The sequence below is a fragment of the Camellia sinensis genome, unplaced genomic scaffold, assembly GCF_055761805.1.
Source record: "Camellia sinensis isolate YWXY unplaced genomic scaffold, ASM5576180v1 Unanchor1, whole genome shotgun sequence".
NCBI lineage: Eukaryota > Viridiplantae > Streptophyta > Magnoliopsida > Ericales > Theaceae > Camellia > Camellia sinensis.
The window spans coordinates 13,809,786-13,825,524 of record NW_028128987.1 but is presented as its reverse complement, the minus strand read 5'-3'; the positions used below and the strand labels follow the sequence as shown (position 1 = coordinate 13,825,524).

At 34.7% G+C, this 15,739-nt stretch overlaps 1 protein-coding gene across 2 annotated transcripts; it reads left to right on the top strand.

Moving 5' to 3' along the window:
* The first annotated feature begins 891 nt into the window (after window positions 1-891).
* LOC145788644 (nitrate regulatory gene2 protein-like) lies at window positions 892-15,323 on the top strand. Of its 2 annotated transcripts, none has more exons than XM_082910908.1 (6): window positions 892-1,201; window positions 2,854-4,040; window positions 5,137-5,208; window positions 7,461-7,675; window positions 10,275-10,498; window positions 14,262-15,323. In XM_082910908.1, the coding sequence occupies exons 2-6, from the start codon at window positions 2,930-2,932 to the stop codon at window positions 14,944-14,946; spliced, it is 2,307 nt and encodes a 768-aa protein (XP_082767034.1). In that variant the 5' UTR covers window positions 892-1,201; window positions 2,854-2,929; the 3' UTR covers window positions 14,947-15,323. The 2 variants fall into 2 exon arrangements, with proteins under 2 accessions (XP_082767034.1, XP_082767035.1); XM_082910909.1 differs by having other exon boundaries at window positions 1,187-1,426.
* The last annotated feature ends 416 nt before the right edge of the window (window positions 15,324-15,739 follow it).

Genomic DNA, 15,739 nt, shown 5'->3' with positions numbered 1-15,739 from the left:
TAGGCCTCGAGTTGGCCCTTGAGTGGGCTTTAAGCGGGTCCATGGGCCGGTCTGGGCTTCAAAATGATGGCCCAAGCCCAAGGGCTCGGGCTGGGCTCAAGCTCGGGCCAATTTCCAGTCGCAGGCCATTTTTACACTTCTAAACCTTCCTTAGCTCATTTTACTCTTAGATAGTCTTTTTTTTTTTTTTTTTTTTTTCACCTGCAGCAGCCAATGTCGCCACACTTCCTCATCTTTTTTTTTTTTTTTTCCTAATTTTGTTGCCACTGCAACAACATCTCTTGCTCCTCTTCTTATTTTTCTATGCCGCAAAAACTTCCGTCGTACTAATTTGTAAATTTATCTGAATACAATTTGTTGAATTTGAATACCACTTTTGCATAAAAACAATGTTAGGAATACAAAAAATTCTATCAAACAATCACATTAGTGTAGAACCCACATGCCACATCAATTCAAGTTTGCTAAAAAATGTAATAGAAATTTGAAAAAATTACATTTCCAGTGAAGCAATAATAAAAAAATATATTTTTATAATGAATAATGTTTGGGACCCCCTTTTGGGGGTCACCCCCTCACCCCCCTTGCCACGTGGCAGGGGGTGATTGGAGGAGCAGGAAAAAAAAGAAAAAGAAAAAGAAAAGGTAACCAATGAGAGAGAGAGGGGGTCAAAGGGGGTGAGGGAAAAAGGGGGGATGAATCATTACTCTTTTATAATAGTGTAACTCTTTTACATGTAAAGTATAAATTTATGCATATATTTACAACAATGATTGAGACTCATTTTTTGAAAAACCTTCACAATCCTTTTGAATTTCAACCATTTATAGTATGAATCTCACACATATATAAATAAGTCAATATATATATGCCCTAACGCCTCTTCACAACGGGCACAGAAATCCAACCCATAACGCCTCTTCAACGATGTCTTATTGTGTGTCAGTGCAAGCTTAAAAAGTTGGACAATGCCCTACGTGGGCTCCACTGTCCACACACAAACTCTTGTCTTTCTGCGTGCTCTTTTGCATGGAACCAGCAGCAGCTAGCTACTAATCCCTTCGCATCCGGATTCGCCCTTTATCCACCTGTAATCTCTCTCTCTCTCTCTTAAAAGTTTCACTTTCTCTCTCTACAAAGACTCACTCGGATCTTCTCCGAGTTATTCAGCAGCCTCCATACAATTGACTTGAGCTCTGAGGTACACCAAAGACCCACAACATTATTTTAAATTATTTTCTTTTAATCAATCTTAATTTATAATTTATCACTTTTCCCTTGTCTTAAAGCTATCAGCTTTCTGATGCTAAGTCTTTTTGGATTTGATTTTGGGTTGAATCGAATCAAATCGGTTTATTTCTGGATTCCCTGTTTCTGAATTGGGTGAATCGCGCTTGATTTGTTCTTGTTGGCGGTTGTGATCTCTGTAGGTGTATGTTTTTCAGAGGTTTTGATTGGTTTCACTCTGTTTTGTACTTGAATTGATGTGAATTTGATGGGTTTTGAGTTTGATATCTGGGTTTTGATTGTTTAGACATGGGTTTTCTATATATTTATCTGTTCTTTTGGTTTGTTTTGTTGATGGAAGCAATAAGAGATATGAGATGTAGATTTGTTTTTTTCATAGCATCTGCTTATGTAGTAGTGAATTGGGCACAATTATACTGATTGTTTGCTTGAGAGAGAGAGAGAGAGAGTCCATTGATGATATTCTTAGAGATTCCCCCTTTCGAGTTTTCTTCTTTCTAGGCTTCAATTTAAATTCTGCAACTTTTAAATTAGTTCCCTCTTCTCTGCTTATCACTGATACTTTTGCTTCAAAATAAAGCTACCCTGAACAACCTTTCATCTTATTCGATGAACTTTCTTTTTGTTGGACATCAATCAAAAGTATGTCTTTTGAAGTCAAGTGCTTCCGCAACAGTTTCTTACAATGATTTTTCATTTTTAATTCTTTTGTTTCAGGTAAATCTTGACTGTTTATTCTATTTGTGAATTTAGTTTAGATGTTGGTTTGTTAATGGATAACTTGTGTGTGCTTTCTTGTGCTTAGTCAGATTAAGTTCCTTTCTTTGTGATTTTGGTAATGGTGGTGGTGGCAGCGGCAGCAGGCAGTGCCATTGTTTTACTTCTTTGTGTTGCGTGTGTTTTAATGACTGATATAGTTACTTTTGTACGATATTCATGCCTTTGTATTTTTGTGTATCATGACCTCCATAAATGACCTCCATCTTTATGTACTGGTCTCAACAAATTCTAGACTAATTTCCACTCATGTTTTTTGGCGGTATATGCTTTCATGACCTAATGATTGGGATGATTTTCTTTTTTTCTTAATTTGGTTGATTTTCTTTTTCTTTTTTTCTTTTTCTGTTTTATTTGTTCATATTTGTATACATGGCAAAAGTTGCAGCAGTAGCAAATACTTCCACTCTATAGATGGTAAGGTATCAAGGAAAGTTTGAAATCTATAATTGAGAAGCAAGTTGTTAGAATTGAGTCAATGGTTGATATTTTTAATCCATGGCTCTTTTTTTTAACACTTGGATTTTCTAGCAATGATCTTTTACTCTTCTCCAGTTATTTTTGTTTTCACTAATAAGGGCAGGAGTTAGGAATTTGTGCGTCATTTGAGTTCATTTGTAATTTAATGTAATTCTTTTTTTATTATTCTGAAAATTTTGATTGTATATTTATTCTTGTAATAAGGGAAACAACATGTTATATTACTTTGTTTCTTTTATCTTTTACACTTTATTTAATGAACTTTTGAATTTTAAAGTGTTTGGATTCATAATCATTGCCACTTCTTTTGTTGTCTTTCTGATTTGCATGGAACATCTTTGTTTTCAGGAGGATGCCTATGTTCTGATTGTTCTGATTACTTAATCAAGTAAGAATTCTGAAAAAAACAGCTAGATCTGGATTGATGGGGGCTGCAACCTCTAGAATAGAAGAAGATAAGGCTTTGCAGCTATGCCGTGATCGAAAGAAGTTTGTTAGAGAAGCACTTGATGGAAGATGCTCATTAGCAGCTACTCATGTTGCATATATACAGTCACTGAAAACTGTTGGAACTGCTTTAAGGAAATTTGTTGAACCCGAAGCTCCAATCGAATCTTCCTTATATACATCCACTAGTGCAACTCCAGAGCCACTTGTGTTGACTGAGAAATCCCTTTCCCAGTTCTCATTTTCTTCCCCATCTATGTCGCAGCGTGTGGATGCAACTGAAAACCTCTCTCCATATCCTTCTCCACCCACCTCTGGTCGGTACCATGCAAATCATATGAAATTTAGGGTTCCTTTCTCTAGAAAAATTGAAGAAAAACCTTCTGTGCCAGTTGTGGGGTCCGTAATTTCTTCAAGTACCCCACCGAGTAACACAATTCACTCATCTGAAAGACCTGAAACATCACTCTTTGAAACTCCTTCGAACCCACATCAAACTCCAGCATGGGATTACTTTGGTCTTTTTCACCCAATTGACAATCACTTCTCTTCAGAGGAAGGGAGGGGATTGAATCAAGGATTGGAGAACGATGATGACATAAAACAGCTTAGGGAAGAGGAGGGGATTCCTGAATTGGAAGATGAAGAAGACAAGGCTTCATCTCATGGAAGTGAGGAGTCTCAGGAATCAGAAGATGAATTCGATGAACCTCCTACTGATACACTGGTTCGAACTTTTGAAAATGTTAATAGGGTTCCAGATCTTGGTGCTGCTAGTACTTCACCGGTTGTTCCATCTGCAGAAAGTGTAGCATCAGAAACTGAATTTTTTAATGGGGCTAAAAGCAACTCTCCTGATTTGTCACCACTACGAGCCACAGCCTCGGGAGTTGCACTTCCCAATGATGTAAAGAGAGGACAGGAGAAAGAAGATGGCCCTGAAAATAAGGTTACTCATAGGGACTTCTTTTCATGCATGAAAGATGTTGAATATCTCTTTATCAAAGCTTCCGAGTCCGGAAGAGAAGTTCCAAGGATGCTTGAAGCAAACAAGTTCCATTTTCGCCCAATTTTCCCGGGGAAAGATCGTAATTCTCACTCACTCTCTCTCAAATATTTGTTCTTGAATGATTGTTCATTTTCATTAAATTTTGGTTCTCTAATTCACAATAGCAGCCGTGGGTGCAATTTGAAAAGAGAAGTATGTGGGTGGGGTCTGAGATTATAGCTTTGTGATTTTCTTGATTAAAAATTGTGCATCTTGTTTTAGGCAGACAAGCCTCCCACTTTTCTGAGGCTTATTGATTTGGATAGATTTGAAGCCTTAATTTTTTCTTTTATATTTAAAATGGATGTTTTTCTGGAATAAAGGAAATAAAAATTAGCTGAGGCTTAATTACTAATAAACTTGATTAGAAATTATGAGGTTTAGAGTATTTAATGAGGCCTTGTTAGGTAAGCGGCTCTAGAGATATGCAATCAAAGGAATAATTTTTGAAAGAAGATATTAGCTACTACCAAATATGACCGGTGTGGGTGGTTGGACTATGATTTAATTCTTATGGGTTAAGATTTTGGAATGGCATTACGAAGGAAATGGGGTGAATTTATTAAACTCATGTTTTTGCAATTGGGGAGAGTAGTCGGGTGAACTTTAGATGGTGCAGAGATGTTCTGTTGAAACTGTGCCACATCTTCATGGGGTAGCTAAGGGCGGTATGTGATCTCATAAGGTTGAACATATTGTGGTGAGGGAATGTTCATTTTTTTTTGCAGAATTGGTCTATGATTGGGAATTGGATATGTTTGAGGCTTTTTAGTGGATATTGGGGGAGGATGAGATTTGTTGGGGAACTCTTTTTATAAGGTTTGTGTTGGTTAAAATGGGGGTGCTAGATGTGGTGTCCTTTGGATGATAAATCATCACATTTTTTAGGGAGTTGAAGCCCCAATTATAGATTTTTGTCTTCTTTTTTTGCGATTGTTACATAGCTGCATAATAGGTAAGGTTAGATTTTGATATGTTACATAGTTGCATAATAGGTAAGGGATGCATAGCTTTGTATGTGTCATGTGTATGTGGAAGCAATTATTTATTTATTTATTTTCAAGGAATTATTTTAGACAATTTATTTCATATAAGCTGGTGAAATCCTGTAACGATAAAATATTCTATTGTGACAGGTGGGTCAATGACTTTGACATTATTCAAAACTTGTTTCTCTTGTGGGGAAGATCATAACCCTGTTCAAGAAGGTAGGTCTCTCCATCTTGATATTTGTAAATCAATGTACTAACTCATGTGCTAATTGCTAAGGCGTCATGAATACTTTTGGTGTGTGGTAAACTATTTTGGCGTGTTTGTATTTTGTACTCATGCTTGGTAACTGTGGTTGTGTTTTTTTGTTATATATGTATTTTAAGAAAAGTGATACATAAGACACATGACTGCATTACCTTATTCATTGACCTTTGAAATGCTTTCACACCATGAATGTTAAAGAATAGTTTCATTTTGTTCAAATTTGTTCAAGTTCTGTCATAATTGGAAAGATGGCATAGCTTTGGTTTGACAAAACATGACAGATAATAAGTTTCAAGTTATACGATGAATTTGTGTAGCAATAAATGATAAAAAGAACCCACCGAAGGGCATAAAAAGAAAGTATATGGAAATTCGTCAATAAAATATTGTATGCTTAATTTACCTGATGACTCATTGTTTCCAAAGATTTCATAATACCTTTTTAATTGTCCTAAATCAAATTTCTTGACAGAAGAAAAATCAGAAATTAAGACTGCATGTACATAAAATTTAGTCACTAAGAAGATGTGATATCAACTGTATTTTTCCTTTTAGAGAAAACTACTTGTATTGAGGGAATAAGGGAGTGAATTAAGGAAGATAGTGTTCCTCAATGAGAAGGAGATTCGATATTGACTACCACAAAGGAGCACTGATACACTTCATAAAATTACTGTGGCCATGTCATACTCTTAACAGAAAGGAATATGACATCAATGTGCCTAAACACACATTCTACCCTGCTAACATGTCTAACATAAGTCTTGTATGCCAACCTCTTCGGGTTGCAAGACAAATTACTACTTTGCTCTATCTAGAGCAATGCCTTATATTAAGCTAAGGCCATCCTATCTCTCTCTAGCCTTGACTTCTTTTTGGCCTTCCTTTATCTACTAGTGCCTTCATTTTGGTGTAGTAGCCTTTGTTGAAGAAGGTCAATGTCGTTGATAACCTATCATTTCATAATTAATGATATTACACTTCTCACGAGTGTATCCATCTTTTGTTTGTTGATAGATAAATCAATCCATTTGTTTTTACAACATATTGATTATTTTTTGTCAAGATTTTGTATATATAGCATGATTAATGGTGTAGGGTGAATGTGGAGAAACATTATCCTTCTAGATCTCCTACCAAACTAATTTTTGATGATATTAAAATTGGAAAGGGTAAATCTTGGAATCTCACTGCCAATTATTAGTTTTTGTTTGGCTAAGATTATTGAAAACTTAGGGTTTGATGCATGGAGGTAAATAATTTTGTTTGGACTTAAAAGGATGGTAAAGAGTTTAAATATGTGTAGATTTTATTGTTTAAAGTTGCTAAAAATTTTAGATAGCCAATCTTTTAAGGTGCTTGAGGGGTTAGGTTCATGCTATGTTACACAGACTGCCAAATGTAGGAAGCACCTATATGGACACATGACACTTCACCAAGGCTGTGAGACATCGGTAAAAATGGTCTTGTTGGACATCCAAGCAACAAGCTTTCTAGTAATTTAAGTTCACTGTATAATTATCCTCTAAATCAACTCCTGTTGTAGCAATACTATCAACATACACAATGAGAGCAGTCACATTGCTTTCAAGCAAATGGTGAATAAACAATTTATGATCACTCCGACTTTGTTTATAGCCACATCTTAGCATAGCCTAAGGAAACCTCTCGATCCATACTCTCTTTTCCATTTAAGAATCCGGAAGTTGGTCCCAAAATTATGGTTTATGAGTATTATCATGTTCTCCAGGAGATTGTTTTAACCCGTATAATGCCTTTAAGCTTGTACACTCTACCATTAACCGAGGAATCCTCAAAGCCAGTTGAACATCCATAAATACTTCCACCTCTAAGTCTCTAGGGGGAAAGGCTACTGAATGTCTAACTGAAATGAAATGGTTTGCTCTAGTTGAATTTTAAACATTTACAATATAATTATATAATATAGCAGAAGCATAATGTAAACATCCTTGGCCAAAACACAAGGCCATATGATACGTACATCTCGTAGTATCACAAGATGGCACATGAAGTCCAATCCAAATATACAAAAGACGAGATGTGTTCACATAGTTCATGCACAAACTTCAGTCATCATCTTCATATACTATGTACACAAACTTACCTGTTCATTTAACTTATGCCCTATATGTAGGATTTAATTACTCATCTGATTCTGTCCTTTTTTTTGTGGTCCATTTAGAGCCTCCTCAAGATTCTGTAAAGTACTTAACTTGGCATCGGACAACGTCATCACGTTCCTCTTCATCCAGGAATCCTCTTGGTGCAAACTCAAGAGATGATATTGGGGACCTCACCAATAATCTCTTCGAAAATTTCTGTATGGTATCAGGAAGTCATGCCTCTACCTTAGACAGACTGTATGCATGGGAGAGGAAGCTTTTTGATGAAGTCAAGGTACTGGGAATTTGATAGCTATACCTGTAGTAAAAATTGTCTTTTACTCATCTTATAAATGTGCTCATTTTAAGAGGAAAAAAAAAATATTGGGTCCTGTTTTTGCTACTTCGCTTCAAAATTTCTAGATCTTAATTTGTTCAACTAGGTTGGAGCTAAAGATATGGAATAATTTGTTTTTCATAAATTCTATAATTTCACCTGTTCACTCTGCTCATTGTTGAAGTCAAACTGAATTGAGTTAACTGAACACTTGAGTCAGCATGCTTTCAAACATTTAGTAGAACCCTTTTATGTTTCAAGCTGTATGACCTTACATTATGAACATGAAAATGCAATCATCCTTCAAATTTTACAGATTTGTGTTCTGAGGCTTGATCACCATGCTCATGTGTGGTGTATGAAGAACCCACTGTTATTGGCAGATACCAATATGTGTCACCTGTAAAACCAACGATTCTTGAGGTTCACATAGTATAAGAAGCGGATAAAGTAAATAAAATTGCTTTATTTTTTTAATTTTTTTTTTGAGTTTCATTTAATTTTGGTTTGTACTAATTTGTAATTTCTATTATGAACTGACTAATTATCAGTAGAATTATTCATTCCTATGCATGCTTTCCAAGTTCCTTATACTAGACTTGCAGACGTTTCCCTTCAGCTAATATGCAAGTCATATCAAGGGTTATTATACTAGGAGCAATATTGGTACCAAAAACCATGCCAGAACTTTGAGACAAGCATAGCAGTTTTTGTTAACAGGGAGCGTGGTTTTTGGATAAAAATGACAACAAAAAATAAAATGATTGGCTTAAGGAACCACAAACACTTCTTAGTAGGAGCCATGTCCATAAACTAACACTTCTCAAAAACACAATGGACGAATGCTTGTCACACTTGGATCACAAATTCACAATGCATTTTAAATAATTTTCAATTTTCAGACTCTCTTCAGCACTCTATCTATGAGTCTATATGTATGTGTATATAAGCTAATGTGTGTGTCTAACACCATGTCCTTTTCATCACCTTAAAATAATTATCTTGTAGAGGCATCTTTAACTTCCCAGGTCCATATCCAACCTTGTGTTTCTGCAGCAAAGATAAATGATGTGTATTGCTACATCGTTGTAAGTGCCATTTTGACGGTCTTTTCTTCCTATTTTTACAATTTAAAGTGTTTTATTTAGGAAATCGTTTTTACACTTGAAATTTTGTGATCCTAACTAACGAAAAATCATTTCCATCATGAGAAGATTTAAAAGCAAAACTATAGTTTAGGGTGCATAGTCTATATGTTGACACTCACTAGGTAGTTAAGTCAACCTCAACCTTTGAATCCTATGATGTCTGAATAGGGTTTCCGTGCAGTGGCTTCCAGCTTATAATTGATTCACCAGGTAACATGTGGAGTTTGGTGGCAATGTCATGGGCGTGATTATACTTGAAAAAACAGAGAGCTTCTATTTCCACACACCACATTATCTCAATTAACATACTCTTTTGGTTCGAATGTCAACTTTTGAACAAAACTTTATGACACGGAAATTAACTTCTGAATGAAACCTTATGATTCGGCCATATCTTTGGTTCAGAGGCTGATTTTTGAACTATTGGTTTTCGTTTTAAAGTTTATTTCTGAACCATGTAATTTTGTTTGGAAATCAACCTCTGAATGAAAAATGGTGTGTGGACTTAGAGAAAGTTGTGTGTGGAAATTGAAGCTCCCAAAATAACACTTCCGATAACCCAGCCCTAGATTTAGTATTGCCACACTAGTGGCATTGAGTTTCTTTCATAATTGGTCTTGGTGTTCAATGACTGTCATTTTCTATTGCTATAAAGTATAAAATGAACCAATTCTGAATTTCATTCTGAGTTGGTCCCACTGTGAGACTCAATTCCAGGCACCCAAAATAGCCTAAATGTCAGCAATTCAGCATACATTCTGATACATTATAAAGCATCAATGTTTGAAGCATTTGCTCATGTCTGTTTGTCTCTTTGTAGTGTGTTGAAATTTCCACAACCATTATAATGTTTTAAGAAATTTCACTTGTACAGGAACCTGTATATTGGGTAAAGTAGTAAACTGCTGGAAAGGCTAATTTTGCAGGAAAGGTGTGGGTTTAGAAGAAACTGTTGTCCTTCAGCTAGGAGGGTGTCCCATCAAATGAAAATATGGTGTGCCAAAAGATTAATTTTATTCTGTCAAATTTTAATCTACTAATGAAATTTTTTTTTTAAATTTTATTTTTAAGTTTCAATACTTTGAAATTCCATTGATATTATATGTTGCCTTCTTTAATGCTTTTCCACGACTAGAAAATGTTTCATTTTCTATGTACCTTCTGTATACATAAGTCGTATTTGTGCTGATGAAAAAAGAAGAAGAAAAGAAGCTGTATTTGCGATTTTATGTTTTTGTTCAATTGTGCACTAGCAATGTAATCAATATCTGTAGATGCGATTATATTGAATGACAGCTGTTACTTGAGCTTTATCTTCAATTTTCCAGTTATCAAGTAGCTTGAAAATGTTCTATTATATGTGACATCCTTAATTTTTGACATATCCTGAAATAATTTTGAAATTTCAGGCTAGTGAGCTTGTCAGAAAGGAGTATGACTTTAAATGTAGACTCCTTAGACAACTAGAATCGAAGGGAGAAAGTTCCAAGAAGGTTGATAAAACTCGAGCTGTTGTGAAGGACCTGCACTCAAGAATCAGAGTTGCAATTCACAGAATTAACTCAATATCAAAGAAAATTGAGGAGCTAAGAGACAATGAGCTTCAGCCACAACTTGAGGAGTTGATTGAAGGGTATGTGATGCCTGTCCTTTTTCATTAGTGCTTAATATATTACTCACAGGATGACAATATTGCATGACTCTCCTGGTCCAAAAACCTCGATTTAATATTATGTTAGAAAATGTGGTTTCTACTGTGAAAGCATATTAAAATAAAAAATAGTTCATATGTAGTGGAAGCACTGACACGAATCTGTCACTGCCCTTTTTTTGATTTCTGCAACAAAAACAAGTAAGGATTACATCCTATTGATCATGGTTAACTGGGATTAATGTCTTAGCTTAGTACTAATCTTACTGGTATATAATCCAGATGAAAAGTATGATTTTATTAAACATGCTATTGGATGTACCTATAAATTAATTCCAAGTTTGTCTTCAAATATGCGTTACATTTACTCTTCTACTTCCCTCTTGTACCTCTGTCCATCAAGTATGACAAGGATAAAGGTATGAGATGTGTCTAACGTCCATACCCGATTTAGACACTTGGATTCTCTAATTTTATATGATGTTTGAAGAAGGAAAAAAAAAAAAGACACTCACATTTGCTAGTAAAGAAACATTTTTAGCTTCTCACATGAATGTGAGATATAAATTCCATATTTTCTCTATATTTTATTTAATTCAAATATTTTAACATAATTTACAACATTTTATCTAAGAATATTTTACAATATGTAATATATGCAAGTGTTTATGACATGTGCAATACCCATACCCAACTTTTGGATTCATATCGTCAAATCCTGAGATATAGATTTAGAAAGATCCGAGGCTTGTACACGCACTAGCTCTCGATACTCGTACCTGAGTCCATGTAACATAAGTTTCAGTTGAATTTTATGCATGACAATTTCTCTGAAGGAATATGATACAAATTATTTGTGCTTATAATCCCCCATTTAAGGGAAATTTGGTTAAAAGTCCTTGGTAGAAAGCGTGTATTGCTTTAAGTCCAAAAATTTTCTTCATCCATGAAGTCCCTTAGTTTTATTTGACTGGGGTGTGAAGGACATGCATTAATTTTTATGGGCATTTTTTACCTTTGTTTATGTAAGAGGCCCAGTTAGAGATAAATTATGTTTATTGAAGCTCGCAAACATGCCATTTAGCTCAAATTTGCTTTGCAACCTACAGATTATACATACATATATATGTGCGCGCGCGCGCGTGTGTGTGTGTGAGTTTAATTAAGTGTATATATATATGTATGTATGTGCCATGAACCTAATTGCAATGGAACAAAAAATAGAATTAAGCGAAACTAAAATCAATGAAAAGCTCCATATTTTCTTTCTAAAATCTAACCGATGAAAAGTTAGAAGATGAGTTTGAGCTCTTTCATGGATACATGGGAGGTTTTATGTGTGCATATATATTATTGTTTGTTTATTAGTTTGTAAATATGAAAGTAAAATTTCATCTCTATTTGTTGTGGTTACTCTTTATATGTACTCTATTGTTCTAAAAAAAAATATGTATTCTTTTTTTTTTTTTTTTTGTGCTAATTTTCTGTTCAACAATGACAGTAAAGTTTTACTCTGGTAGTATGTTTTTGAGTTATTTCTTCTTTTGTACAAACTTTATTGTGAATCAGAGTAATATTTTACTATGAGATAGAGTAACATGTTACTGTCAAATAGAATAATATGTCACTGTTTACATTAATTTCGACGGTAATAATATATATATATTTTGAAAAATTTCATGGTTAATATGGATCTTGTTTAATAGATCTTGATAAGAGGATTAAATTTTATTAAAAACCGACATCTAGATCAAAAGTTATATTATTTTTAAGTTTAATATTTTGATGATAGTAGTATGTGTTGGACTTTTTAAAGAAAACTTTTTGTGTTTGTCCTTAACGCATTAAAATTTTATTATGAGGGGGCTTTGACCAAATCCCTCCTATATTTAAACCTTAAAAATTAATTCTAGGACCCTTTTTCTTGTTCTTTTTATTTATTTTTTATTTTTTATTCTTCTATTCCAGTAACAATTGAAAGCAAGAACAAAATCATTACATGTCTTAATGTGGGTTGTGCTTTTCCCTGTGGATGTTTTATGTGCACCTCCTCTCTTTATAAATGTTGTGCCATTATTTGGTGCTTAAATTTGTTGAAATGATACAAGTTGAAGGTGACCTAGAATCTTCAGTTTGTTGATCAATGTGGGGTATTTTGTTCGTTGCTTTGATTAGAAGCATGAAATATAAAAGTTCATTGGAGGAAGCTTCACCACTTTCTAGACTCTTGAAAGGAGTTTAAATACTGTTCGCAGATCAGTGTTCGTTGTCTGTAAACTGGAAGCTGAAATAGGCCATTTGTTTATCAAATCATAGTGAATTTTGCTGGCTGGCTGAGTTACATTCTTCTTTCCTTCGGCTAGAAACTTTTCCAAAACCACTGTGCTGAAATATTTGAATATGGATGCACAATTTTTTTGAACTTTTCATCAATTCATCCATTCTTCTCTTCTATTCTATGTTACTGAAATTTTTTCCCTTCCCATCTTTATTAATCTATTTCTGTATTAGTTCTCCTTTTTATCTGATTTGGACTATTTTCTTGATAAGCCTAATTTAGACAATATTGTTTTTTCGATCTTGATTTTCCTGCTGCTCTGGTTTGAGTGACAAGAATATACCCCTTGCACATTATATAAATTCATTCTCCTGATGTGTGACACTGGCACAGTAACAACAAAAAATGTTATTGTTGTGAGGAGAGGAATTGAAGTCTAAGTGATTTCAAAACAAATATGCAAAATATGATGAACAAATGGAAGTAAAAATTCGAGTTTAAAAAAAAAAAAAATGGAAGCAAAAATTGATTAGCAGTTTAGTACATAAAAATAGAAAACCTCTGCCATTGAGTTGGTGGGTATAAGAGAAGTTTTATCTTTTTCTTTTATTTTTTTTTCCCCTATCAAAAGAGAAGGAGATAACAAATGAATTTTTTTTTCTTCAAATTTTCTTTAGCATGTCCCTCCCCTTCTTTCTCTCTCTCCACCAAAAAAAGGAAAAGTAGGTGAGAATCTAGTAAAGTACGGAGTAGATAAGCTAATTGAGGTGGTTGGCTATCACTGGAATGATTTGATTAGTGTGTATTTAAGTTTTATTTAAAAGGGCTTAATGAGCACACCATAAATGAGGGTAATACATGCTTTGATACCATGTTATTATGCACTAGATATCAAGCATTAATGGATTGATACAAATAGTCTCTGGTTAAATGCGAATAAGGTTTCCTGCATGGGCACTTGAAACTGGACCATTTTTGCTTCTTGACTTGGATCTCTTTGGCTGTCTATAATTGAAAAAGGTCCCAAAAAGTCCTTTACATCACCATTCCTTGACGCATTTAAGATAGAAGTTGGCATTTTTATCTTTTTTTTAACAGAACTGAAGGGAGAGAGGGAGCCCATAGGCCACAATACAGACATTTCTGCGCCCCCCCCCCCCCCCCCCCCTCTTCTCTTTCAAAAACTGAGTGATAGTCAAGGAGTGTGATCTGATAGAAGACGGATTGATGAATGGGAAAAAGAAGCAATGTTTGGGAGCTGGTCTAATAATACATATACATTGGTTGATTAAATGCCCTTTATGAAAGCATGTATGCATACATATGTTTAATGCATAAATACAAACATACCTTCATATTTACATATATATATATATATGCATGTTTGTGTGCTTGTGTTTGTATATATTTTTGCATGTAATTACTGAACTCATTAGCTTCATTTGCTGCACTTGTTACTAATATCAGGTTAAGGAAGATGTGGGAATCGATGGTTGAATGCCATAAGCGTCAGCTCCACACTATATCGATTGCATACGATAACGGAAACATCAAGATCTCCTTTCAGTCAGAAACACACCGTCAGATCACAGTACAACTCGAAAACGAACTGAGCTCTCTGTCTTCAAGTTTTACAAAGTGGATCGGTGCTCAGAAAACATACGTGAAAGCTATAAACGAGTGGCTATTCAAATGCATATCTCATCCTCGGGAATCCACCAAGAGGAGAAAGAAATCGAAACCCACACAGATACGAGATTTCGGTCCACCCATATACGTCATCTGTGGTGTTTGGTTGGAAAAGCTAGATTCCCTTTCCCTCCCCACTAGGCAAGTTTCAAGTTCCATAAAGATGTTAGCTGCCGAAATTAACCGTTTTTTACCTCATCAAGAAAAGAACCAAGGGAAGGGTAAGTATCCAGGCAGCAATGGCGAGGCAGGTGTTAATTTATTGAGGGAAGAAGCTTCAGAGGATTGGGTAACAGGTTTTGATCGTTTTCAACCAAGCTTGGTGGAATTTCTCCATCAATTGAATAACTTTGCAGAGTGTTCTGTGAATATGTTTAGTGAACTCCAAAAGAAAATTCAGCAAGCTAAGGCTACCCATGGTCAGTCGAAATCATCCCCATCCCCAACCGCAAACGTGGTTTAACTAGAAGGAAGAATAAAATCAAAATAAAGAGACGGAATTGGGTGCGGAGAAGAAGCAGCTGGCACCGCAGACATTGCTAGTTAGTGGGTATTGAGAAAAATAAATGATCGTTGTGGTACATGAAGAAAGAAATAAATGATCGAGTACTTCATTGGAGGTAGGTTTTTTTTCGCATGTTTTTTTATGAGAAAGTTGTAAAAATGGTGGGTAGCTTTTTGTTGTCGTTGGTGAAATCTATAAGTTTGTGTAACTGTCTGTGACATGTTAGGACTTTGTATAGTTCATGTTTGATTGGAATGTGATAATAATTGAGGTGCAATTCCACACCACCTCATCATTTAAATATTCAGTTATATAGATATATTTCATTTCAAAAACTAACATCTATAATATGTTCTGTGAGCTGCTATGCTTGCTTTGTAGATTGATCAATGCTATTTTTGATTTGGGAAGATATTAATCCATTCATGATATTAGTTATGGTTATATAATGTTGTTGATGACACTGGAACAGGGTTTCTGGAGGGCAAGTGATTTTGAAAACTGAACTTTATCCATTCAAGAGTCATATTATATATATAACCCATCTATTAGATTAGATATTTAGGTTTTAATTCAGGAGCGAAAATGAAGAGAAGAAGAAGAGAGACAGAGTGAATGTTTTCACCTTTGCAAGGGAAACTGAGGTACTGTATTGAAGCCTTGGATCAAGATTTCGGAAAAGATGTGTGGAGGGAAAGCAAATAAAAAGAAAAGACTTTTTTGACAAATTTCTTTTTATTTTGTTTCCTCT

What these genes read in the sequence shown, in the direction of transcription:
- LOC145788644 (XM_082910908.1), top strand. Translation starts at nt 2,930, where the DNA reads ATGGGGGCTGCAACCTCTAGAATAGAAGAAGATAAGGCTTTGCAGCTA. An exon ending in TCATAACCCTGTTCAAGAAG is followed by an intron (nt 5,209 to 7,460) that starts GTAGGTCTCTCC and finishes TGGTCCATTTAG; the next exon opens with AGCCTCCTCAAGATTCTGTA. An exon ending in AGCTTTTTGATGAAGTCAAG is followed by an intron (nt 7,676 to 10,274) that starts GTACTGGGAATT and finishes TTGAAATTTCAG; the next exon opens with GCTAGTGAGCTTGTCAGAAA.